Genomic DNA, 26624 nt, shown 5'->3' on the forward strand with positions numbered 1-26624 from the left:
CGAAACCAAAGTGGATGTGGAACGCCAGAAGTCACCAGAACCAGGTGGTCAGCACCGAAGAGAGCTGGGGGGGCGGAGGGGGTGGAAAACTGATAAAGTTACTATGAGATCAGTTTGTTCTGTCTGCAGGATGACAGAACACACATAACAGCATTACCAGGTTGGCAAGAGGGACAGATGGTGTAGTATCATGATGGTTTTGTATGCGGGTTACGTAGCAGTCATAGAATCAAGGTTCTCTAACATTTATCTGACTTTTTGCCTACTGCTCAGAGTACTCATTTTTTATCTCCTTGCGGGTTCATGTGATTCTCCACTGCTAACCATTCCGGACAGGGCTGTCGTTCCGCTCCGGCAGATGCCACAGTCACCGGAAATATCAGCCCGTCACCAAAGCCATTCTGTGTGTGAAAGTGAACTGCGGTCTGGCTTGTAGATCGCTTACTTCAATTTCATTATTATTGCTCTTGCTTAATGGTTTTGAAGTCATATGACCTATATGTGTGGCATAAAGAAGATTATAATACCGATTTAGCTTCACAGTGATGTTGCTGCTGACACATTACCATCCAGTAACAGAAAAAAGCCACTGGGGCAGAAGCAAGTACAATTTAGCTTCCTCCTCTTAGAGATAAGGGAACTGGAAAAACAGTTACTGATTTCAGGTAACTTCAGATAAAAGTAATAAAAATTTCTGATTATCATCTCCAAAACTGAATCTTCTCATCAGGAACAGAAGCTTAACATCTGCATCACAACTGGGGAGAGGGGGGGAATTTAAAATAGTAAAAATGGGGAAAATTGCAGCCTTATTTCCATAGAATATTTATGCTGAATTAAAATCAGAGCTTTCAGTGAAAGAATGGCTGAAAAAGAGGGTGATTAAAGTGAATAACTACATCCACAGGTATTTGAAATTCATCCGTTTGTTACGGCAGTTACTACAATCTCAGTAATGGAAAACAATACATACATACACATATATTTATAACGCCAAACACTGCAAAGCTAATAGCCCATAAAAATACTTTTATGAAGCAATATCTACTAAGTAACTACAAAGCCAAACAAGAAAGAAAGAAAGAAAGAAAGAAAAAAGAAGACCCTGACAGCCTATTCGTTCATTCTGCAACAAACTGGAACGACTTTCCACAAGTAACTGTCCTAATGGTAAGCCACTTGCCTTTTCAACTATTTATAATACTCTGGCAGAAATCCAGAACAATAAAGACGCCATGGCAACCCTGCCAATATATTCTGTGACAGCGAGATTCTTGAGATCACGGGTAAGTGCTCACAGCATCTAGCTCAATGGTAAGCATTTCAGAAAAAACAGATCTTGATTCGACCAATTAATACCCACTGACAAATGAACTCACAAAGAACACTCTGTGGCACTAGAAACGTAAATCTTTTTGATAAATTACGAAGACATCACAATAGGAGTCTTCATTTTAAAAGCCTTTCCCATGCTGAACAAAGTAATGCTTTTTATACTACTGAGAAGAAGCAGGGTGCTTCTGCCTGTCTCCCCGAGCCTGAAAAGTCACCTACATACTCATTAGTCACAGAACAAAACGATCTCTTGCATGTCACAAACAATGCATCTATAAATCATTTGTGAAGCTTTCTAGCAAAAACAGGGATGGAGCTATTCCCATACAACACACTTGCCAAAACGGCCAAACCGACAGACAGAGCAAGCAAAGACCCTGGAGAACGGAGAACGACTGGATGCATAACTTGCCTCACGCTCCACAAACCTGGGTTGTACAAACCTGCAATCCCTAGCTTCCTGATAACCAAGTCTTAGCACTAGCAAATACCGTTGGTGTTACTATATGCAAGAGAACTAATCAATCTTGGTATTTGGGAAGAAGTTTTTGTTAATATAAAAATATGAACCATACAAAACCAAATTAAGCATTGCTTAGTCTTTCGGGAAGCCCATCAACCAGGGAACTCCACTGCAGCCTAGAAATAATGGTGATTTACAGTGTGCCCAGGAAACTCTCCAGAGAAAGTCTGGAATTTGTCATTTCAAGTGATGAATTCCCCCATCAGGCTCCTGCCCAGCTCTCTCCCCGCGCCCAGCAGGTACCGCCGCAGGTGCCACCGCGGCCGCATGCCTGCAGCCCTGCGCCAGAGACCGCAAGCGCTCCCAGGTTAATCCTTCTCTCACAAGGGCACCTGTGCCAAGTCGGCAACCGCCCAACTTCCACACCCGAAGGAAAGCAAGTTCAAAGGGCAGGCGTACTCATCGCCACGTTACAGCGTTTTACAGCCCCGCGCAGGTGCTGTTCAGAAGGCAAAGCACCGACGCCTGCCGCGGGAAAGGCCAAGGAGCAGGACACAGCGCTGCGAGAGGCGGCACAGCAGAGCTGCAAGTGCTGCTGGACTTCTCTTCATGCTGTCATAGGCACTTCAGCCTCTTTCCTACTCGTTTGTAGAAGTTATCCAGGGCAGCAAACTATCACACATGCTTGAAGGCAGGGAGAAAGTTGCAGGTTTCGATACTGCCATACATAAAGTTGCTTTTCCTGTAAAATGTACAAATAAACATTTGTATGCATGATCTTCAGATTGATACAGCTACATCTGTCACAGACGTTCCAGTATGACATGGAGGATTGCAAACACCACACTTCAGCAGGCAAGATTTCCTAGGTATAAACACTGTACAGAGCAACCTCACAGCTGTGCAGAGTAACGTGGAGCAATACAACGTACTCATCTATGTGCAATGAACGCCACCTTCTCATGAATTTGAGGTCCAAGACAAGATTGTATAGCTTTAAATTCTCATTTAAACAAAGCACACTGACCCAGTGATGCATGAGAGGAGCCAAGGGAACAGACATATATCCTCCCACTATGACAAGCTTGCTAAACACAGATATTTCTAGACTTACTAACAACTTGGTGCCTTTTCAAAGCTACACATTCTTTTCATGGATTAAGTGCAATGGCAGTTCTCTGAAACCAGACTGACCTCTTGGAGACTTATCGCCCAGTCTCAACTAAGAAAAGCTGCTTCTTCATTCCTTATCAGTCTCTGTACAAGGAAAGCAGAGATGCAAGTTCGAAGAACTGTTGAACATCCATCCACTTTAGTACCAAAAAAATACACAGATAAATACAGTTTTCCACTTTTGTGCTTCCTGCAGCAACAGCAGATCTGAAAAATTGGCAAAAGATTCGTAAGCTGCTACTAGAACAAACCCTGCAAATCCCAGCAACAAAGAACAAGGCACTAAGTTTCAGATGACTGTGGCAGTGATGTTCTGCAGGAAAGGATGCATAAACACCTCCTGCATAAATAGTTTTCGGGTTACAGCTGGAAGGCTTTAAAATTTTAAGTACTTTTTTTTCTACACAACAACTGTCTTTAAATACAAATATTCACATGAGTAGCTCTCTATACAGAGGTTAGGCCACAGAAGAAGAGCCAGAGGCTCCAAGTCAACTAGAAATGCTGCTGCCAGATTTTTAAGAAAAACAAAACCCCAAAAACATATGATATGTTTACATAATATAGGGATGGGTTTCAGTACAACTAAGTGTTATGGCATATGGCAGCTTCGTGCCACAGTTCTGGTGATGCCAGCTTGCCCAACTTACTCATTCCTTTTCCTACCATGCTCCTTCAGACATGTCACTGCAACTGCTTGTGGGCCGACACTGATGAGATGTGAGTGAGCTGAGAGAAAGAAAAGGTTTGTTTGTTTGAGATGAGATGACCTCATCTGGTCTGGTCAGCAGCTGCCTGAACAGAGGGAGTAATGGAGAAGGGGGAAAACCTCCAGCCACCACGAGCACCAAACTCAGACCTCTTATATCAATGGCGGGGAGGGGAGGCATACAAAAGAGTAAACTCAATTACAAGAGGAAAAGTTCCAAGGGGACCTGACAGTGAGTCTCTCCTCGTAAGAATGTGGGACACTGAGTTACACACCATCGGTGCTGCATTCCCACAGGGAAGGTAAATTGACAGTACACAGCTTCAGAGTCATAAATTTTTCAGAAAGGGACACAAAGACAATTAATTTGTCAAAATAACTTTGGCAGTAATACAACACACACAGACTACTGAGAGGACGGAGCACAGATGAGGTTTTGAATACAAGTGTAGGTAGGCAAGAAAAATTACTAGAATTCTCTTTAGAGAGAGAGAGGTAGAACAAAGTAAGATTTTAACAGCCACTATTCAGGAACACCATTTTTGTAAGTTTAAAATAGAAATTGAATTACCTTTCATCTGACAAACACTGTTAATATTGTCAAGCTTCAGCAATCACAATTAACAATCAATAAAAATGCAGACCTACAATCATGCAGCTGAGATGATACAGCAATTGTAACTGACTTCTCACAGCCTTGGGTGCTTTGCCATTTCTTTTCCTGAACCTTTTCCCCCAGGGAATATACAGCATACTGCTCACTACTTCTGACATTTGCTGTCAGTCCAGTTCAAGCGAGAGAAGGAAGTAGAATCATGTTTTGCAGGGAAGAAAAAAGAAGAACCAGAGTCAATTACATGGTAGAGATTGCAAAGCCTTAAGAGAAAACCAGAGACTAACACAGAAAACAGCCAAGCGGTTAAAGATGCAGCCCGTGTCTTTCCAGGTGAACTCAACCCCACCGCAGAAGAGGGTTGAGCAGGACTGTTCAATTCTTTCCTCTCCGGCATGCAAATGCTTGGCAAAATTGCAATCGCATTATTTCAGGGACGTTAGGGGGAAAAAAGAATGCATTCAAAAACATCCTCATGTACTCTAGAAAACTCTTGAGTAAAACTCATCAAAAGAATGGGTTCCCTCTATCTTTCAGTCAGTACTGCAGTTTGTAATGACAGAACCTTCACCTATTACTCCTGATCTTAGCAAACTGTGGTCATTTAGGTTTTGATTACACGGTAAAAAGAGCTGGTAAATACAGGGTACATCTACACTGCCAAATAAAAAACCCTAAAATGCAAACAAGATACTTAATGTACTACTATATCACGTAATCTTTCTGAAGTAATCCCTGAAGGGTCTACCCTGAGCAAAGCAAGAGATGGCAGCTCCAGGGATCTGGAAAACATTGGCAAATCAGCTGCCTTGATTTTTTTTTTTTTTTTTTTTTTTAAAACAAAACCCAGCAACATGGTGTCTATTTGAATTAGCAAGGTAAGTACAATCATTAACATCATCCGAAGGTCTCCTTAAAAGATGGCACCAGCTAATACTATTTTAAAGGGATTAAACTGTGTCTGTTCAAAGCTTGACAGGCATTTCAAGATCTGTCGGGTAAAACACCATGGAGGCAGAATACTGAAGAAAACCATGGCTACATGGTCAGCAGTTAAATGACACTGCAAATGACCCCTGGGATACAGCAGATTTTCTGAAGAAATACAAGTTTCATGCAACTAATATTTACATTTCACGTATCTAGCATTGGAAAAAAAGAACCATAAAGACATTTTAAGTTTTATGTTTATGTTGGTGTTTCTTGAAGATACTATACAATCCGCTAGAGTGACAAAGTAAGGCAAGTTTACTCCGGCTTCTAGTCCCATCTGGTTTTAATAACCGACTTCAGGCCCAGGCTAAATTCATTGGTAACACATACACAACCACAAATGCCCTCCACCAACACTTTCTGTGCCATATGCAGCGCTACTCAAGATTCTCAGACAGCCTCTCCAAAAGTGATCTCTCACAACACCTCTGAGCAGGCGTGAAGGCAAAGATAAGGACCCCTGAGCAGAGACTGTGAAATCTAACACGAGCTATATTTAATTTCACAGAGGATCACACAAGTCAGAGACAAGCAAACTGTGAATTAATTCAGTTTTCTCTACGATTAACTGTCATTTCTTCAGAGGGGCATCTGAAACAGAGAACACAACGGACAGCTTGAACAGGACCTTACGCAGGACAGAAGGGAACGTACTGCAAAACACTTCTCTTTACTACTTTAAACCAATGTTACCGAACACTAACTGTTCTCAGAAAATCTTTGAAGAGTTAAACCCACGCCCACCAGCAAGCCCCCCACAGCTCACTATCAACAGTAAATATCCGAGAAACTTTTCCATAGGTACCGGCCAAAAAAGCGCTTCCCTGCTTTGGTCGCCGCTGTGAGTGCGGGTCGCACGCCAGAGCTGCGGGAGAGGCAAGCTCTGGGACCAAAGCCCGGCTTACCAAGGAGGGCGGTGCAGCAGCCGCGGGAGGAACAGGCTCACGCACAGCCGAGCGGACAGCGTCACCCTTCCCCAGTCACCATGGCAGAGTCACTGCCCAAGTATCTTCCCACCGTGTCCTTCTCCTACGCTCAGCAACCGCTGGCCGCAGTTTACTCTATTTATATAGCATAAAAATACACCATGTAGGTGATGGAAGGGAATCTGTGAGTTTGGGGTATTTTCCATATGTTTAAGTGAATAATTTGAAGCTAACGACTTACTGTATTTTCTGGAAAACTAGCTATTTTCTTCAAGGGCACTTTTTGTACAGGTAGTTGCCAGGTATTTACTAAAATAAGTATTACACAATGCATATATATGTATAAAATGTCTAAACTAATTTTTTAAAAAAGCATTCTTTCTCTGTAGTTCTGTTCACCCAAGCAAATGAGCTGAGGAAAGTATGATTCTGTTCAGATTTGCTATTCCTGAGTACTGAAGTCATATATCTAATCTTGTCTCCAATAAGGAAGCTAAATTATAAAAGAACAATCACTGGGCTAGGAATCCAAGTACCAACTGCATGTTACTTTAAAGTTACTGTTTACCAACGCTGCTAGTCATTTGCAGAGAAACAGTGCAGGTCAATCCAGAGTTATTTCAGCTGCCAGAAGAACCCTCTAAACAAATAAATACCTAGATAGTAAAACCAGAGTTCAGCAATGAGCACTGATGTCAGAACAAACCATGAAGGAAGCAATCTGAGGGAAGACAAGGATAAATGCACTGTCCCAAGTCATCAATACGATGCAAATCCATAAATGTGTTCTGTGGGCAGCTAAAATTTAAAGGAAAAAGAAATGGTATTTTGGACTCACTGCTCTACAATATATCCTCCAGAACCCCTGCAATCTTCTGACAATCAAAAAAGGACCCGTCAGCAATAAAGGCAGATTATTCAGCAAGGCTGGGAGAAAGGCAAAAACCACAAATGGTAAATCTAGCAGTGCTCTGCAACATCTCGAGCGTCACGCGTGGTCTGAGGGCTCACCAGCACCTGCTGTGGGTCAGGGCAAGGCATGGGTTTCTGCACAGAGCCACAGGTGCCTCACATCCTGCTCCCTGATCATTTGGGAGGATTTTTCTCCCTCTTCTTCCCATTCTTCTGTCCACCATATCCAACATAATCACTCAGCCTTACTGATAAGGAAGCCACATCTGCTTCAAAACACACACTTCTCAAACGAACACTAGGACTGCATTTTCCTATAGAAGAAGATGAAGCTGCATCATCTAAAGTATGTCGGAAAAAGGTGAAACATTAACCTAATTTCCAAAAAAGTGCTATGAAAAAGCTTACCTGGTTCCTAACACATACTCACACATACAAAATTAAATTTGAGATACTCGGACAAGTTGTTACCTACCTCAGAAACCCACACGGGCTTCTCTACAAAAATTAAGAGACAGAGCTTAAAAAGTCAGAACCTCTCAAAATATTTTTTGTTCATGTCTTTTTTTGCTAATGCCAATCTTCTGATATTCCATAAGCTTTTTGCCTTTTGCTGCCCTAAAGGCAGAAAGAGACAAAATGCTAAAGCTTTCCTTTCTGCTATAAATTTGGTGATTTGACCTGTCAGACCAATTGTTCTTCAAAACCTTTCACCAGTTTCCCTGTAACTCCTCTTTCCCAAGACAGGCTCTTGGGAAACTGGCCTCCTGTGCACCATGTACCAAGACTGGAGAGAGCTTTTCTTACTGGTGAGATTGACTGCGCAGTATTCTCAGACTACACAAGCTTTTATTTCTGAGTAAGCTGGCCTATGGCATCCCCATCAGCTTAAATCTCAATGTAACAGCTCCACTGAGTTTGTGTGATTTTGTGTTCTGTCAGTTATGAACTCCCTTATTACACATACGGGCAAATACACAATAAAAGACTTAAGCTTTCTGAAGACACCTTACAAGATGTTTTCATCAACAAACACGTTGTATGCTGCACAAATTATTCAGACCAACTCTTCTTTGTTAGAGACATTCCAATGAGCTTCCAAAAGCAGAGACCGCCTTTGCTGTCTGTATTCTGCTTCTAACAAAGGCAGCTTTGTTCCATCAGAAATGGCCTTGTCATTCATTAGAAGACTATCTTGGTGTTTCTGGAGTGTTTCCATTAAACATGTTCTAAGTCAAAGTTCCTAGATACAAGCTTTAAGCAATTTTGACTAAAGTTAGTATTTTTATCAGTTCATGTTCTTTAGCTTGCCAAACTTTTGTCTGAGCAACCAAAACCACTGATAAATACACTCATACTCACGTTTTATATTTTTAAGTAAAGGAAAGGCTGCTTCAAGGGTAGCATAACAGGACAGATACTCAATTTTATCACAATTTTATAACAAAAGGATGGATTTTGCTACCTTGAAAGACCTTGAAAATGGGAACTGATCATTTGGAGATACTAAGAAGGAGGCTTCTGTTTTAAAATCACTTTCATTATTTACACAAATGAGGCTGTAGAAAGCCAGCACAAAGTTTTGTTATAGTTTAACAGTATTGCATAACTCAGGAAACAAAGTATGTTTTCACTTAAGTTTAAAAAGGAGTTACAAATTCTGTTTTCACTACAAGTTACAAAAAAACCACCAAGTTCTTAAACCATTAGATTTTCCAGACAAGAAAGAATAAGATTATAATTTTAGGCTAGTGTGGTACTTTTCCATTCTTTTTCTCCCCGCCCCCTTTCCTTTGAAGGCTATTAATCAAAAGGGGTGTAAGAATGCCCCTAAAAATACTGCTCTTCCCACCCCCATCTCTGCTTTAAATATTTTAAATGAGAAATTTAAAAGTGGACTTAATTATTTGGAAGGTTTATTCAGCATAGGGAAAAACCCAAAGACACGCCTATTCACATAGCTATACTAGAATGGTCAGCTGTGTCTTACAGAAACAATCCAAAGCAGCAGCAAAGTCTGCAGGCTAATTAAACCTTTGATTTATATTAAGCTCTCTAAAAAAGATGGCAATTACTCTCTAATACATGATGGTTCTGCGACATCAACACCTGTCTAGCAAAAAACAAGCTTATGACAGGCTTTACTTTTACAATTCACATTTCATGTAAGGAGAAGCCTTGAAAAAGTACTATTCCTTGAAAATAAGGACTATGATAACCTGCACTCCCTGACAACACTGCTGTCATGCAACTCTCATTCCTCAGGTGGCTGTGGATTCAGACAATATCCAACTTCTGGCAAAAGATCTCAACTATATTGAGAAGAAACAAAGAGAGAAACAAAAAGGAACAGGGGGATGGAGAAATGAAGGTATACCAGCTAAGTCCAAATGTACACCTATTACATAGCTCCGAAATTAAGTTAGCACTTGATACAATAGACTCTCTCACATGTATGCTCCATGAAACAGAATCTTAATACTGCATAAACTTCAAGACAAAAAACTTCAGCAAAATCAAACTGCTGCACAACAGGTGTAAAATTCCACAGACTTTGTGGGGCTTCAGAAAAATAGAAGCCAAGAAGGGTATTACCATGGCTGGGAACATGAAACTTGAGACATTCCGCAAAGGTAAACATGGGTTTAATGCTAAAGAATTCAGAACAACACAATTTCTACAAGAAAGAAACAAAGGGGACAAAAGAAAAGGGAACAACCAAAAAAAAAAAAGCTGAAGAGGTGGGAAGGACTGACCTCAGAAATATTGCTAGCCTGACAAGACTCCTTATCCAACCATTAGCCCCATCTCTGAAACAAGGCTAATATTCTTCTGTTCCACCGGTAAAAAGGTAAACATTTAAAGTTGTACATTGCTACGGTTAAGATCGATCAGTATCTTAACTAGGCTATGTGCATCTTTTAGCCATTGTGCTTGATTAGCCATTGTGCTTGATCTCAAACTGGAACTAAGGTATAAGAAAAGAAGCATAGACACTTTTATTTTTTAGTTACATAGACCACAGTAATTCACCTGCTGATGTTGCTATTAACCAGGCTAGGATAATGAACAAATTACAACAAAGCAAAGCCTCATTAAACAACTTTTTGAAATAGAGTTTGAAGTGTTCATAACCCTGAAGTACACCGTGAGTGCGCATACACATGCATGTCCCATATTAAACAATACTGGCAGTAATTATCAGCGATCATAAAACAGACTGTTCAGCATTTGTACGGTGTAAGATCTGCCAACATTTCCTGTTCATTAGGCACTATTTGTAGTGTGTCTGTTTTTCTTGTGATTGATTTTGTACTGAAAAAATTTACCAAAAAACCACAAAAAACACCCGCACAGCCAAGCCAATCTTTCTAACAGGAATACAAGTCTCTGGTGTCAGGTGCCGTGGCATGCACAGCACTGGTCATAAAGAGTAAAATGCCTATGGTGTTTACATAAAAGATACCACAGTCACATAGTATGCTGCACACTGAGTACCCAGCAGAAAGTAAACAGCGATTCCACTGACTAAGGAAAACACTGGCAAGAGTCAGTTCTTAAGGGCAAGTATGAAACTCTTGCTCAATTTTTAGCAGTTTAGTAAGGGCAGACTAAGCTTAATTTGATGGACTGTAAAGACTAGGTATGAATGCTTAATGTATCAACATTTAGCTTAGGAACTGCTTAGATACGAAGGATGCTTATTTCTACTAAAATACACCATGTTCTTTCCTTCCCTCCCAATTTGCAGAGAAACTAATACCATGCCTATCCCATTAAATGTGAGCTCAACCATAGCAGCAAGGCGAGTCTGTCAAGCTCACGTCTGCTGTTACTTGTATTTTCCATCTTCAAATTAGCATGACAGTTAAAAAAGAAGAAATGGTTACCACTCTAAAACAGTTTCTTGAGATTCCAGTAAGAAACTTGCTTTTATGTTCAAACAGGTATTAAAATAGTAACCGGACATCTTCCAGCCTACCTGTAAGCTCTCCTTCCTAACTCAGTACAGCCAGAAAACTAAACTGTTCAACTCTAAAAATAGAGCGCATTCTGGAAAGAGAAGCTGAGATTTTGCCAAGTAAGAGCAAGATGCCTCGAAGAACAAGAGTGCAGGTAATGCATAGCCTCAGTCTTCAAATACTACCATGTATCATAGATAGTACTAACCAAAGCTCTACTATTCAAGGAGCTGCCTGTGAGGTATGTAAGGAAAAGATGATCCAAATAAACAGGGGCTTACTCACGTTACAAAAACTGCATCTATAGTTAATAAAACCTTAACTGTTTGTAGTCTATGAAATGACTCTTTAGCACTCCAGAACACATTCTTTGGTGCTCTCAAAGAACAGATAATCACATTCCATTATAATTTATTTACAGCTTAGACAAAACGAAGACTCTGCATGTTAATACATGCAACATTTCACTTCTCATTCTTAAATTGTCAGGCCTAATATGCCACCTTGCAGCTATTCCTTCCTTCTTTAATGTTACCTCCACATTAAAGACACTATTTTGTATGCTACATTTCATTACTTGCTTGAAAAATATTTTGACTACTAGCAGTCACCCCACATGTATAATTTAAAAAAGGTATTTTATATAACTTACATTTATAATTACTAAATTTTAAATTTAAATTAATAATTTTTAAAATGTGTAATTTTGTAAAAATTTAGAAATGCATTGCTACACTTACTTTTTGCTTGCTTCATAGACATCCGTGATATTGGAGAAGAGGTGATGGCTCTCCGTTTTGGTCATTGTGAGGCTCAGTTCCCTGGAATTTTTAAACATCCGTATCAGAATCTCCAAGCTCAGCAAATAAGAATGCTCAGAAGATATCACTTCAAATATCGCCTGCAAAGTGGAGGGGGGGGAAGAAAAGACTTACTATTAACTAGGCGCCTTGTAGTTTAAAAAAAAAATGTAGTGAAGGGTGCAAAGAAGAATTACTGGATGTAAGCTGGAGATTAGAACATAAACATTCATTTCCATGATAGTTGCATCATTTACTTAGAAATAAGTGATTTAACACTAGAAAAAAGACTTTTTTTAAGAAGTCTACATTCAGACTTTTTAGTGCAGCTGCAAACAGAGAGTTTGAAGACAAAAAACACGAACTGTGATCACTCCTCATTCATACTTCTGAGAGGTGGGGTTTGATTTTTTTTTTTTCATTAAAAAAAAAAAAAGTCTGTTTCTGTGGTCCGTTTGGAAGCTTCCTATCAGTCATACTACTGTTGACCAGCCAGTATTTGCTTTTGCTCTTTTTAAACAGAGGCTGCTAAGTGATTTACTTGAAAGCGTTCTCGGGTAACAGAACTCCGATTACCCAAGCATCTGCAGAAAAGCAAAACCCTTTCCAAAATTCAGGTGTCAGTCATATGTCAGCAGTGGTATCTTGGTCACTTTTAAAGTTAGGAGCAGACACATGAGAAGCCGAGCTATCTGCAGCAGGGACAGAAGCCTGGCGGCAGAGCAGACGGGCGGGGGTGGCAGCCACTGTCCCCTTTAGTGATTAGCGACCAGACACCAGACCAGCAGACCTCCAGTACGTTCCCTCGCCTCCCACAAACAACTGCCCAGTTTTATCACCCTACGACTTGAAGAGCAGCCGCTGTAACTTCCATCAGCTGGCTGACATACAAAGCAAACTTCCAATGGACTCTTGGACTTTGAAATCCACGTACTTGTTCCACTGGAAATTTTAATCTCTCGTGTAGAAACCTACTTAGCTTTTAGACATCCTTTACCTCTCTAGGCTTTATTTGCTATTAGTCCAATACAGTTTTTGTACATATATACCTGGGGAAAAAATGAAATAATTTTCATGAACCCTTTTGTTGTCATGAGCTCCACCATGTCACATTTGTCATCAGTGCTACCGTCCAGGCATTACTAACACAGACTACCACCAGAGGTAATGTAACTGTTCTCAATACAACTGATGTTAGTACTTGCATGTATAATTTCATTAGTTATTTGCAACTTCTCTAAGCATTCTCAATCCAAAGGGGAAATAGATACTTTAAATGCAACAGTGCAGATCTGAGTATTTAGAAAGGCTAATGCCCATGGCTCTGCAAACACACAGACAGAGAGAGGGTCTCGCAGCTCACAATCTACGAGGAGTTCATTTAGTTGGCCTCATGTGTGTGTGCTAGAGAATCCCTGCTCTTCCAAGAGCAGGTATAAAGGCAAGGGAGACTACAGGCAGGTTGAAGGCAGTCTTCCTGAATATTCCCAACTGCCAACCAAGATGAACCATACTGGGGGAAAAAACCCCACAAAAACGGTGAAACATTCTGCTGGGGACATTTGTTCCTAAGATTTCTTAAAGAGTTCAAGTCTAGTGAACTCTGTTGGTGTTAATAAGGTAAGCTTTTGATCAAATACAATCTCTCTTGGGTATCCCGAGTCTCAGTGTTCTCAGACTGTGCTTTCAAAATTATTCTTGCCCTTCTAAAAAGTCTTCTTCAAAGAACTGAGATTTTAATAACAACAAGTTTTGGATTTCTTAGAACAAAACAAAAAAAATCTGCTTTAGCTGAAGCCTTAAGGGTTTATACAGTGCAAAGAAGATATATCAACTCCACAGAAAACCTAGAGTGCCATTATAGATACAAGGAAAGGAAGTCCAGTGTACAGATCAGTAGTCTCTCCGTCTTATTACCTACCTAAAAAACTGAAGGGATCAGGTGAGATACAGCAGCAGCTAGGTAACGGCTACAACATATTACATGTTATTCACAGGTGTGAATACTGCTGTGCAAGAAGATATGTAAAGGAGATGTTTAAAATAATGTTAAATGGCCTGCCTGCCAACTCCATCAGCCTCGAGAATCTAGAGAATATATCTATCTATCTATACATATATATCAGGCAAACTCTGGCAGCAGATCTACCTACTGCTTGGCTAACAATGTGCGGAAAGGTGCCCAAAAAGGGCATTTTGGCCTTTGCCCAGCAATTACATTTCCATTCTTCAGTCTCACTGTACTTCTCCGAGCTGTGCTCACAAAGAAAGGGTTTACCTAAGGAGTGCTGTAGAGTTCAGTGGCCAGTTGGTTTCCACCCAGACATTTTTCAACACAGACAAATATATATGCTCTCTTACTGTTTTGAAAGGGTTTTGTTTATGCTTTGACTGAGAACCCTCACAGACTTCTTCCAGTTTGGTGACAGAAAGTCATTAGTATAGTCAGAAATAAATGAGACAAAGAAAGATACTTTCCTTCTAATGTGTAAGGCAGGCAGTCATCTTACCATGACCCAAAGACATTTCAGAGAATAAAAAATAAAAAAGGATTAAGAAACAACCTTGACTTTGACATTCAGTAACTAAATCATATTCAGAGGCTGGGGGGGCATTTACCAGGTGCTTGCTAACAGCATTTCTGAATGACATCTGAAACCATGTTGTGGTTAATTTGCATTACATCAAGGTAAGCAGATGTTTGAATCCTGATGGGACAGTAAACACTTAAGCAGCCAGATGCATACTGCAGTTTGTACACACATACACAGTTAAAGAGTTTCCAGCTTGCAAGAAAAGAAGTTCTATCAAAAATTATTTTAGTTCAAATCAGTCTGTCTATATGACATTTTCTTTAGACAAAAGATGCAGAGAGATCCATCTTACAAATGTGTTCTGAAAGATGGGATGTGCACGAATGCATTACACTGTTTGCTTTACACCTCGACTAAATGTCATTTTTCTGCAGTGACAATATGTTATGATGGCAAAAATAATCTAATAGTCTCTAAAAAGCTATTTAAAGAATAGATAAAGAATAATTGATAAAAGGCAATTTAAAGGACATACAGCAAAAGCACAACTTGGTAGTCCAGCTACACCTTAAGAATATTTATTGAGGCTCCGGCTGAAAGAACGGGCCTCTAATATTCATATTAAAAAAAACCTCCAGCTTGAAAACATTTTGGTAACATTAAAGACTTTACATTTAAAAGGCATCTAAAGAACGTGTCCTCTTTGAAGGGATGTAAATGTGACTCCAGGAAACATAGACTAAAGGCTCCTAAAGGATATGACTGAAATAAATGCCTTGTGTCTCAGAGCTTCCCAGCAGGAGGAGACAGAAAAGCAGAACACATCACCTGAACTGCCACACAGCCTCTTCCCCCAAAAAAGCAAAAGAAGATAGCCAAAGAAATGTAGCATTATTACAAAACTCAGCAAACTATTGTCTAAATCTCATGTATGCAACATGTTTCCGTATTTCATGGACGAACAGAACAGCTGTAGGTCACGCAGCGAAATTAATATTAGAGGCTTGCTATACACATCTGTGAACTTCACAGAAAACCCCAGTCAGGTCTCACTTGTCTACATTCACTGAGGTATGTCCTGAAGTGAAATGAGGACATTGGAACAAACTACCACGTCAGGTAATGCTACAGTGTTTCTACGCAAAAAAACTTGGGTTTTTTTCCTATTAAAGGACATACCTCAAGAACTGCAGGTATATAGTTGGCTAGGTCAGGCTATTCTTTTCAACACCTCTCATTCATTTTGATATAGCCCCTGTAAGTAAGGAAGGAGGGTAAGGCAGATAAAGTGGATGAAAAGAGCAAGGAGGAAGAGGAAAGCGGAGAAAGAGGACAAAAGGAGCAAAGGGAAAAGAGAGAGAAAAGATAACTACATCAGTAATTGCTGCTGTTGTCTGAACTCTTGACAGCATAGATGCACCTACTCCATTTCAGCGTGAAAGGAAAAAGGTTAGTTACACCGATACACAGCGCTTGCATATTCAGAATTGTTCACAGGATTAGTTACAACTAAGGGGCACTATAAAAAGTTGTTCTTTGTTCCTCACTGCCTTTAAAAATTCATTCACCACTTCCTACCCTCTGGGAACACAAGGTTAATTTTACACCTTCCCCAGTACAGCACACAAGCAGTGACTGTCTGCTGCTACTGAGTAGCCATCAGCCAGGCTACATCTGCCGGAGTGAGCATACCTAGGAACCACTCCTCCAGCAAGACCCGCAGGATGTCGGCAGGAGACTCGTGGCAGGGACATACGCACATCAGCAATAGACACATTTTGTTTACTTATTCTCCCTGGGGAGAGAAGACACTTCACTCTAGGACAGGAAGCAGTGTGATGAACTTGTCTCCTTATCAACAAATAGAGAGTATTGTATCAGGCATGCAGTGCATCCCTAAACAATCAACAAAGAAAAGAATGTGTAACTTAAAGAATACCTCCTGTCTTTTTCTTTCTTCCTGGCCGATTGCTTCTGATAATCCATTCTTCTTTACCTAAGGAAAAGAAAATTAACATCTTTTGTAGAAAAATACAATTAAAAAACCAAAACAACCCAACACAGAATTATCAAAACATTGAACTAAGAATTCAGCTGAAGAATCTGTCCACTTCAGAAAGACACCAATGAACCAGCAAAAATGAAAAAAGTCAGTAACGTCCGACATTTGACTTATCGGAAGAACTAAATAATTTCATTAAAAACTATTCCAGGACACACACACACACACACACACACAGAACTAGCAAAGCAAAAGCACACACAGTTGAATCATGGTCACCCTGCACAACCTGCCTGGATTTTACACACAGAATCATGAAAAGTGTTTCCTCCTTTCAAGTTAGATTTCTTGACTGACAAGACATACATCACAAGTTTTGTCTCCTGAGCTGGCCTGAAAAATCTTAGTGTCTTCATTTGTTAAACCCACTTAAAGGCCTACACAAACTGCCTAGACAGGTAGTTTGTTGGCCAAAAAATTATTGTAGAGGAGCTCCAGCTTCACCCTAAATAGAGGTGGCAAAGTCCTGAGTAAATACCCCTGTATTTCTACCCGCAGCCCTACGATGATGTCTCTCCCCACTCTGCACCCTATGGCCAAGCCAGCCAAGACAAGTTTGCCCCAGCTCTAGAAATACAACAATCATGAACTCCAGCCATAGCCACAATTTCCACAGCCTCAAGCCACATGCTTAGCTACCAAATTCCACACCAGAGACCACTGAAGTTTATTTCCTGGTGCAAATCACATGCATTATGGTATTTAACAGAAGAAAATCGAAAAAAAACCCCACAAACAAAAAAACCAACCAACCAAACAAAAAAAACACACCACCACAACCAAAAACCAAACCACAAACCAGAAAGCAAAGCACCAAGGAGGGACTCACTTTATGCATTTCCTAGAGGAGTGTTAAACACAGGACCTCAAATCAGGAGTCACCTGTGTATGGTGTGCCGGACCAGCGAAGGGGAAGGAGGCCACGGCACAGCACTACTCATGTGGAAGATACTGTTTTCTCTGTGGGGCGGCAGTATGTCACGGGACACAAGACCAAACAGATGCACTTCCATTCTCCCATTTCTCTTTTAAAAAGTCTTCTCCAAAAGCTCCAAAGAACTATCATCAACAGCTTTCCCTTCTTACTCTACTTGTTCCCTGGAATTCTAAAGGATATATTATTCCTCATTTCGTTGCTGCATACCAGGCACCACAAACCCGGACAGCAAGCTCAGGAGTAAAGACGGCACAACGCTAAGAAGTGCCACACTTTGGTTTGCATGTACACAGAGTATATTCACGCATGTATATACTTACAAAATTAATATAAATATTCCAGTGCTTGAGCATTTGTTCTTTTGAACACAAGTTATAGATTCCTATGTCACCACAACCACACACTTCTGAACACCAAGCAAGAACTAGATGCCTTTCTATTTAACTACCTTTCAATCAACAACCTGAAAGCTTTAAAGCGCTCACTAGAAAGTACTATGTCACTTTTTTCTGGATGCAGTGAAAGACTTTTCTAAAAATACGCTAACACAGGAAATACCTATGAACATATCCAAGAGATTTCAATGCTTCCTGTTAACACAGCAACTGCAAACTTCCAGTGAGGTCAGTGCTGCAACTGCTGTATTCATGTTCAAAAAACTGTAGCTGTGATTTGTGATCCTTATTTTGCAACATGTGGGTGCGTACACACAAAGTACACGAACTAATTCATCACATAAGCAAGTGTCTCAACCTTAAATTCTTAATCAACGGCAACACTTCCAAATAGAAAGAGGCCCAAATACGGAGACCGTTTTTGGCATACACTGTAAAAGAAAGTTCAATTCGTGTTTACGAGGTGTCCAAAATGTTTCAGCTCAAGTAGCCTAAAAATCACATTTGTGATACTATGCAAACAAAAACTTAGCATAAGCTAAGAACATAACCAGAGAGAATGGAAGAGGCCCAACACTACAGCTACTAATGTCTCACCGTCACACTGGACCGATTTTTTCCAGCAACTCAGTTATGACTGATTCAACCAGGGAGACGAGGAGGAAAGGATGAAAGAGCAACAGGTTAGCTCTGTGGCTATGTACAAGAAGTTTCTCCAAATTAAGAAGGTGCTGCAGGGCGGGAGCTCACCAGAAGTATTTCTTTGAGAAATATAGTAAGTGCCTGCACCATAAACCAAATGGAACATAAGCCCTTTGACACTGGGAGAGAAATGAGAGTTGATGCAGAGATTAGACCTGAAGATCCTTGACAGAAAAAACAGGTAGTTTTTGTTGGATACCACAGAAAGGAGGCAGCCATGGGAAGGTGACAGTGTGAGTGGCTCCGTAAAGCAACTTGCTGCAGCTTTTCAAATTAGTAAGAAAAATCACAACCGTGCTTGTTCCAAACCAGAGAAACAGATGATCAGAAAAATGAAACACAAGATGACCAAAGTTTGGGAAGAGTTTTGGATTAGAGACATAGCCCTTGAGAGAACATGCAAAATCTTGATGTGGTGCTACCTAAGTACATTGAACCTACTGGGCATGAAATGGAGAACTTGATGCTAGAAAACCTATTCAATATTCAATACTTCAATAATTACGAGCATTACTCATGCTATGGGACATCTGTTTCCCGTGCTAAATCTCAAGAATATTTATAAGAATTACAACAGCATTGACAGTAGTAATGGAAAATGAACATGCATCATATTCTCCAGGCTGGAGGTTAAGAACAGACCTGGAAGAACAGACAATCAAGTTCAAAGTCCACTAGTCACATGCAGTGGTCAAACTCTGCAACAGGTTGCCCAGGGAGGTGGTGAGGTGTCTCCACCCATGGAGATATTAAAAACCTGACTGGATAGAGTCCTGGACAACTTACTCTAACTGACCTTCCTCAAGTAGGGGGACTGGACAAGATGATCTCAAGAGGTCCCCTCCAACCTAACCGATGCTGCGATTCTCTGCATGCCCAATAATATACACTGCCATTATCCATACCAACTAAAGGCTGCATTTGTTGGAAAGTACATACATCTAATATAGTGCACAAGTTAGTATTGCTGCCTATGATCTGCTAGCAATTCTTCAAGAATATCAACAGATACTTTTGGAATATATTTGGGAAATATTGGTTATTCTCCCTAAATTAAACTTTTAAATTAGCAGCTGAAGGTTGGAAGAAACAGAGATAGTAGATAAGGTAGCTCTTTACCTAGTCATCTGCTTCACTATTGCTAGCTGTCTAGTCTATAACAGGAATCTGAAGAGGGTTCAAGAGAGGAATTTGAAAGGAATTGGCTTTAAACAGCACCCTATTTCAGAGTCTTTAAATGTTCTCTGAAAAGCTCAATGTGAGTTTCAGATGTGTGCGTACGCTGTAGGAAGACAGAAACACACCCTTTTTTTTTTATTATCATCATAAAGGATTTGACAGATCAATATATGAAGGTTTCACTACCCCACCCAACCAGAAAGTCTAGTCTGAACTGCATCAGCTTTTGGGCCTTGTGGCCCAAAAAAATCCTGCAGAAAGAGCAGATTCATTCTGCTGTCTTTCCCCTCGGTTTTCTAGCATAGTGACTGCTAACAAATACCATAAACATATTATTCTCCTTCTTTCCTAATGTATGTTGAAACCCAATGCTTTGACATTTTCCAGCTGACTTCCTGTTACATTTCCACACTCACTTTTTAATACACATTGACAGCATGTAATTTTTCTATATAGTTATAAACACAGGCACTATGAGATTCAGATTCCCTTATTTTGTTTTCACAGTGCACTACCTTTTCCTATACACTCCCCACTTCCAACCTTGAAAAATCAAGTACAGACTGAGCAAGTTTGCTGTGCTAGAAATCATAAAGAACAAGTTGGTTTATACAACTGTAAGCATGGCACAGGAACGGTTCTCTTACTGAGATGATCCTCATACTACTTCAGTCTCACGACAAATTAGTGTTTTTGAAAATTATTATTATTATTATTCCTGAATAGTATTCCTTCCAAAATATCTCAGCTGTTGAACATTTAATTGCTAGTTTGCCTAGAAGGCAGAAAAAACCCACGATTTGACTTCATTATAAACAAACTTTTTTCAACATTAGGCAAATTAACTGCATTTAAAGTACTTGATTTGTTGAAAAAAATTCTAAAGCAAATCTTTTCAGAACCACATTGTCTTGCCTTCTTTGTAATTATTGAATCAGAGGGATTCATTTTTCAATACCTTAAGTGGCAAAAGGTCATCAACATCTGTACAACAGCTCTTCTAAACAGACAATCTAAATAGCCTTAGAAGATCCTGCTGAGACTTAATAACTAATTTATACACAGCCAGTGGCCCCAATTGTCAAATATTCTAGGTGATCATGTCATGTAATAATGCCACATACAGAGATGAGGTTCTACAACATTCTACAAGTCACATAAACAAAGACCAAAAAAACCCCAAACCCTTCATTTCAGGGATATCCCTCCAGAAGCCACAAAAATGATCAGAGGATAAAATTAACCACAAAAACACAGAATTTTTACCATTTCTTTAGTCTCAAAATCATGCATACAATGAAAGCCCTTAGAAATACCGACTAGTATCACTAATTCGCCAGCTTATTAGCAGGGAAGCTAGCAAGATTACGTACTGATTAAAACAGCTGAATTCTACTTTGTTTAATGATGCTACTAAGAAAAAGCCACTGCAGATGCTTCACAGACTGTGCTAAGTGTAGCATACCACCATCTGGATACTCGGCTTTTTTAAAATGGTTTTCATTATATGCAGTCAAATCAACTTAGAGTTGGCTTGCAGTCATTGAGAACAATTCAGCAGAAACTTGTTCGTAACTAACTAAAGTTTTTTGTTAGTATAATTCACCCTTTTAGTGAAGTCACACACATTTTCCTCTTTTTTAAAGAATCAGTAAAGTTGCATCTTTGCTAAATACAGGACCTTAAAATGAGCTTTCTCGATTGCATTGCCTTTTATGCAAAACAAAGACCAGTAATTGAGCAGGACTTCCATGTTGTTCTTAAGAAATTAAAAACAAAGTTTACAAAAAAAAAAAATGAGCAGGACTAAATCCTATTTAAGGTTTGGTCCACACCACTCCAATTTGTTGAAAGGAACTACAGAGCACAGATTTCACTCTGAGTTTACATGCTGTTAGGATTTAAACCTGTCTTTTCAGGCTTCCTGACAGCATCTCACTGAGAACAGCCAGACAGAGCAACATACGTTAGTGCAAACCATCACTCTTCCAAGGACCTGCACCAGCATGGCTGCCAACACCCTGTGCAGGCAGGGCCTAAGCAGCCATCTCCAGCGACTGTGGGAAGTACAACATCAGGGTCTTAAATTCAATGTGAAAGCAAAAGAAACATCCTTGATTTTTTTTGTCCAGCACAGATTTAAAAAGAAAAAAAACCCCAGAAACAGAAATGTATCTTAAGGCATAAGATTATGAAATATGAATACTTTTGCATTTCAATGTTCTATTTAATTTCATCTTAAACTACATTGAAATTTTTTTTCTTAGTAACTTCAAATCAGACACTCTAACCAGTCTGTTGTGTGGCCACATGAGCCTAAAAACACCTGTGCTAGAAAAAGGGAGGTGTCAGGTAACCAGGGAAACTGATTCTGGCAGGAGCATCAGTCTACACCTACTAAAATTGACTGAGAAAATATGATTTATGCTTTAAGATGTTGGAGTTACCTTACATAAAACCTAAACAAAAGATAAACGGAGACCCCAGGATTTGGATTTTTAACATCTGAATAGTTGCAATATTCAGAGACACCTTATATTTTGGAAGGGAAAAGAAGACGACAAACTTGACCCAAAAATTCCAGTAGCAAGTAAAATGACTTGCTTCAATACATTCTTAGATACTCTGTCTTTGTCTGGCTGTACAATGATTAAATACTCACAACAGACAGCTGACTCCATGTTGATCTCAGGGGCTTATAGTGAAAAACAATCTTTTCATCTGATTTCTGCTCTCGGGGCTCAGACTCTTCATCAGAATCAATGTCCAGGGCTTTTTCTTTATAGTTCTGATATAATACAGCGTTTTCTAGAAAACAACAACAGTATGTCATTAATTGCTAGAAAGTTAGCTTAGTTGCTCTCATAAATACTGTAAGTAACATTTAAACAATGAAAGAAACCAAAACGTCAATGTGCCGCTCGCTCACAAACTCCACCAGACAAAGATAGCATCTTATTTAGGATGGACAATGGTGCAGTAGAGTAACAAAGGATCACTGTACCATTACCAAAAAGATCCACACTGACTGAATTACAGAACAGATGTGTCCTTTGTCAAGAAAAAACAGAAAACAATTTTTTATTCCTTGGTTTGCTGTACAATGTTTCATAATTAGCCAGCAATTTAAAAATGGAACAAGCGTTGTCAGTAGAGCAGAGTCACTAATCTGGAGGTCTAGCTATTTCAATCTACAAAACCATTATGTCCACTACCCATGCCAACTTTTACTCTGCAGCTTTAAATGCCCTCTTCACACTTCACCAAGAGAAGGAAATTATCCGAATTTCAGAATTTTGAGGTCAGAACTATTCCAAATAGAAACTTCAAAGCTTGCTTGAATAAGCATGAAGCTTATGAACCTTAAAACAAAATACACTCATTATACATTTCAGTGCTGCCAGCAATAATTCAATAATATCAATGGCAACGAAACACAGGTGTGGAGCATACCCTTTCCATCTCCCAACCTCCTTGACTACACATCCGTTTCAAAAGCAGACAGAAAAGGACAGAGAAATTCAAGACCAGAATAACCTACAGACAGATTAAGCTGTTAAGAAAGCAAGCTCTAAAAGGTACTTTAGAGATGGGCCAGGCTTTGGACAATATCCACTTTTCCCCTACAAGAGAAAGGGGAAATAAGTGAAAGGTCTGGCTGCTCCACACACAGTTGCAACTCCTGAGGTCTTACGCTGGGCTAGGCGGATCTGTTCCACCTGCTCGGACCATACAGCCCTGACTGAGTATTACACAAGGTTTGGCCTTTTATATTTGTTCTTTGGAATGTGTCTATATAGTTTATACACTTGTAAGACAGAAAATTGTGTACAGTAACTGAATTCTGAAATGCATTACAAAGTTATTAGTTGGAACCAGTCCAAGATAAAAGGGAACCACTGAAAGAGAATCTATAAAACGTCATTAGGAGACTGCGAGAAAAGATGAAAAGAAGAGTAAGACAGGAGGTGATGCAAATAGAACAAAGTGGAGAGTTTTGAAAATAGAAACAAGAGGGAAAGGAAGGTAACTCAGCAGCTGAGATGACCTTAAGGAGGCATTAAGCAGAGAAAGGCCAAGAGAGTAGCAGTTATTACAATGAAACTTCCATGGACTTGTAGCCAGAATTTTTTTCTTGTTGAAATATCGGGAAAAGCAGCAAACTTGGCAAAGCCCAAAATTAATGAGTAATATAAAAGACCAGATACATGGACAGTGTTTTTCTGACACTTCAACTGGAAGCCTAGGTAGCAGGAAAAGGACTACAAAGTCAAGGAATTTACCCCAGCACCCCTGCCTTAGGAGGAAAAAAGACAAAGAGCTGCATGAACCATTGACTCAGAGAGCAACAATTCAGGTGCCTGCTGCCAGTGATGACCCCAAACTCGTAAATTGATCCACAAAAGCTACAAGCTACGTCTTGCACCTGGGAAGAGTCACAGGCAACAGGCGGGAAGGCAGTCCCAGCTGGAGGAACCAGCCCATCTGTGTAGTTCTACAGAACTGTCAGGGCTGCGGCAGACACATCGATCCATCCATCTTTTAGGAGGGACAGGAGTTTAAGTTGAAAAGCAGCCCTTCAAGCAAAAACCCCTTTTTAGCCTGTCATTCTACAGTCTTCAAAATAGTCCCTAAAGTATGTCTAGCGCCAAAATTATGATTCCATACTTTAGTCAGTTTACTGAAAAACAAGGTACTTAGTCTTTGACTTCATACAAAAGAAGAGTGCAAAATGATCCTGAAGTTCATTTCTCTTGTGACTGAGCACATTATCAAGTCTGCACGGAAAAGGGCTTACCTTCCCCATCAAACGTCCCTTGTCCTTTCAGCATTTTCTTCTGACAATTTGAAGAGGAAAGAGACAGGAACACATTAAAAGAAGAATGCAAAGTAACCAGCAGTAACAAGAACTTCTATTTTATTTGATACTTAGGCATCAAATTAACAGACCCTAATCTATAAACTGCGGATATTGGACAAGTATTCATGAAAACATAAAAACAATGGCTTCATCACAGAAAGTGAAAACCTAGTCTAGTTTTCCTTCTCTCATGCATTGTTTATATGTATATGTCCCAAACGCTTCATTTTTCCTACATTTCAAAAGCATAGTATACTGGCTACACAAGGGTTTAGTGAACTCCTAACTCTGTCACTGGGCTTTTCTACGAGGACACAAGGTACACGACTGAGCGGCTGTCTCCTTCCACACTCTGCAGAGAACTACCACATTAAGTATTTTGTAAACTAACGTTCTGAGACCAAAACAAACCTTTGAAATAAAACAGCTGTTTTGGTGCAACAAGTGGTACGGTCTAAGAAGTCTATTTTAAAAAATGCTACTAGCAAAAAGAGCTTTGTGTGTAAAGACAGGACAATGTCATGTCCTCCTATTTTAAACATAACTTACTGTTAGTCTACTACCAAAACCAAACCAAACCACGTCCCTACTCAGCAGTAGTTCACAATTTGACCTATTACTGTTTCACCATTTGTAGCATTTTCACAGTAGTTTCCATAACCATAATTTTTCCTTTAGCTGAAAATTGTCATAAAGCTGGTAATTATTTTAATAGCTACAGCATTAGCCCTTAGCCTGGAGTACTTCATTACACAATTCCAAGCACTCCACAGAAATCTACCAACGTATCTTTTAAAAAGTAACAAATTGTATTTAAAGTGAAGGAAACACCAGATTACAATACGATATGTTCATGAATATTTTCAGTAAGGCTTTATAATTTAATCCGAATACAGTAACATTCAGTATAAATCTACTACTCCTAAGGGGTTACAATCAAGAATTAAGAACAGGCATTGCCCTTTTACTTGCAGGCATTAAAATTAAATGACAAAAAGATACCTGAAGTGGCCTCTATCAGTTTAAAAATCACACTCTGATTTTTAAAAATACTTTAAAAGCAACTAAGGGAGGAAGTTCATTTTTCTGTCAATCTATCAACTCTAGCGGGCAGACTTTTAATTAAGTCAATGTCTCTTTTTTCCCTGTTAACTGCTTTCTGGGACATACGTTTTAAAGCACCAATCTGATTGTGAAAGACGACCTCGATGTGCTGGGGAATCCAGCAGCAAATGTAAGTGTGAGGCTGCCATTGACACGTTTCTGAGCTGCCCAGATTTCAACAGAACTGCATCCCCGAAGCCTCCACTTCACTTTGAAAACACCACTTGGAGTGATCTGTGGGACCCATCAAAACTAAGAAAAGTTTTGTGGTAGCAAAAAGCAAACTGGAAAAAAAAAACCCAAACCACACCAGGAAAACACAGATTGCAAGTCACACTCCTGTGTACCCTACACCACTGAAGTCAGTGCAACTTACCTTTATCCTCCCCAGGCTCGAAAATTTCTCTTTATCTTCAACAACTGCTTTAAGTACGGGTTGGGACATTCTGTTTTTTTTCTTATAATTAGAAGAGCTGTCGAAGTCCACGCCGCTCACCACCGCTCTGCGGTAGGACGTCGATCTCAGGCCTCGCCTCAGGGTGCCTGGGCTGTCCAGGTCGCCCTCCGCCTCCTCCTCTGCATCGGCCGACGGCACGCTGAGGCCCTCCACCATGCTGCGGGCCTTCAGCACCCTCTTGCTCGCCTCCGCGTTCTGGCTGCTGCCTTTGCTGGTCACCCTCGTTTCGGAAGCCAGGCCCTTGGGGATGATCTGCTGCCTGCCCACTTTGAGCGCGGCGGGGCTGTGGGTGCTCAGGACCATGGGCTGGTCCTGCGGGGACGCGGGCCCCGGAGGAGTTAAGCTCCCCAGCTGCTCTGGGGACGTCCCCTGGGGAAGCACGGGCGGGCCCGGCGGCACTCTTTCTGGTATTTTGGAAAGACGGCTGCACTGCGAGGGCAGCGCGGCCGCCTTGGTGCTACTGCTGGCGTTTCCCGCAAGCGAGGGCTGAGGGCTGGCTGTGGAAAC

At 40.3% G+C, this 26624-nt stretch overlaps 1 protein-coding gene across 1 annotated transcript in view; it reads right to left on the minus strand.

Moving 5' to 3' along the window:
• ARHGEF26 (Rho guanine nucleotide exchange factor (GEF) 26) overlaps positions 1-26420 on the minus strand; it is a 56008-nt gene extending 29588 nt beyond the window's left edge. The window contains exons 1-5 of the mRNA XM_010287225.1: positions 26037-26420; positions 24494-24533; positions 22358-22503; positions 16360-16416; positions 11827-11987 (exon numbers count right to left, since the gene is read on the minus strand). Coding sequence (XP_010285527.1) covers positions 11827-11987; positions 16360-16416; positions 22358-22503; positions 24494-24533; positions 26037-26420 — 788 coding nt within the window. The remainder of the gene's footprint in view (positions 1-11826; positions 11988-16359; positions 16417-22357; positions 22504-24493; positions 24534-26036) is intronic.
• Positions 26421-26624: the final 204 nt, after the last annotated feature.

Source organism: Phaethon lepturus, unplaced genomic scaffold (genome assembly GCF_000687285.1).
Source record: "Phaethon lepturus isolate BGI_N335 unplaced genomic scaffold, ASM68728v1 scaffold7745, whole genome shotgun sequence".
NCBI classification, from domain to species: Eukaryota; Metazoa; Chordata; class Aves; order Phaethontiformes; family Phaethontidae; genus Phaethon; species Phaethon lepturus.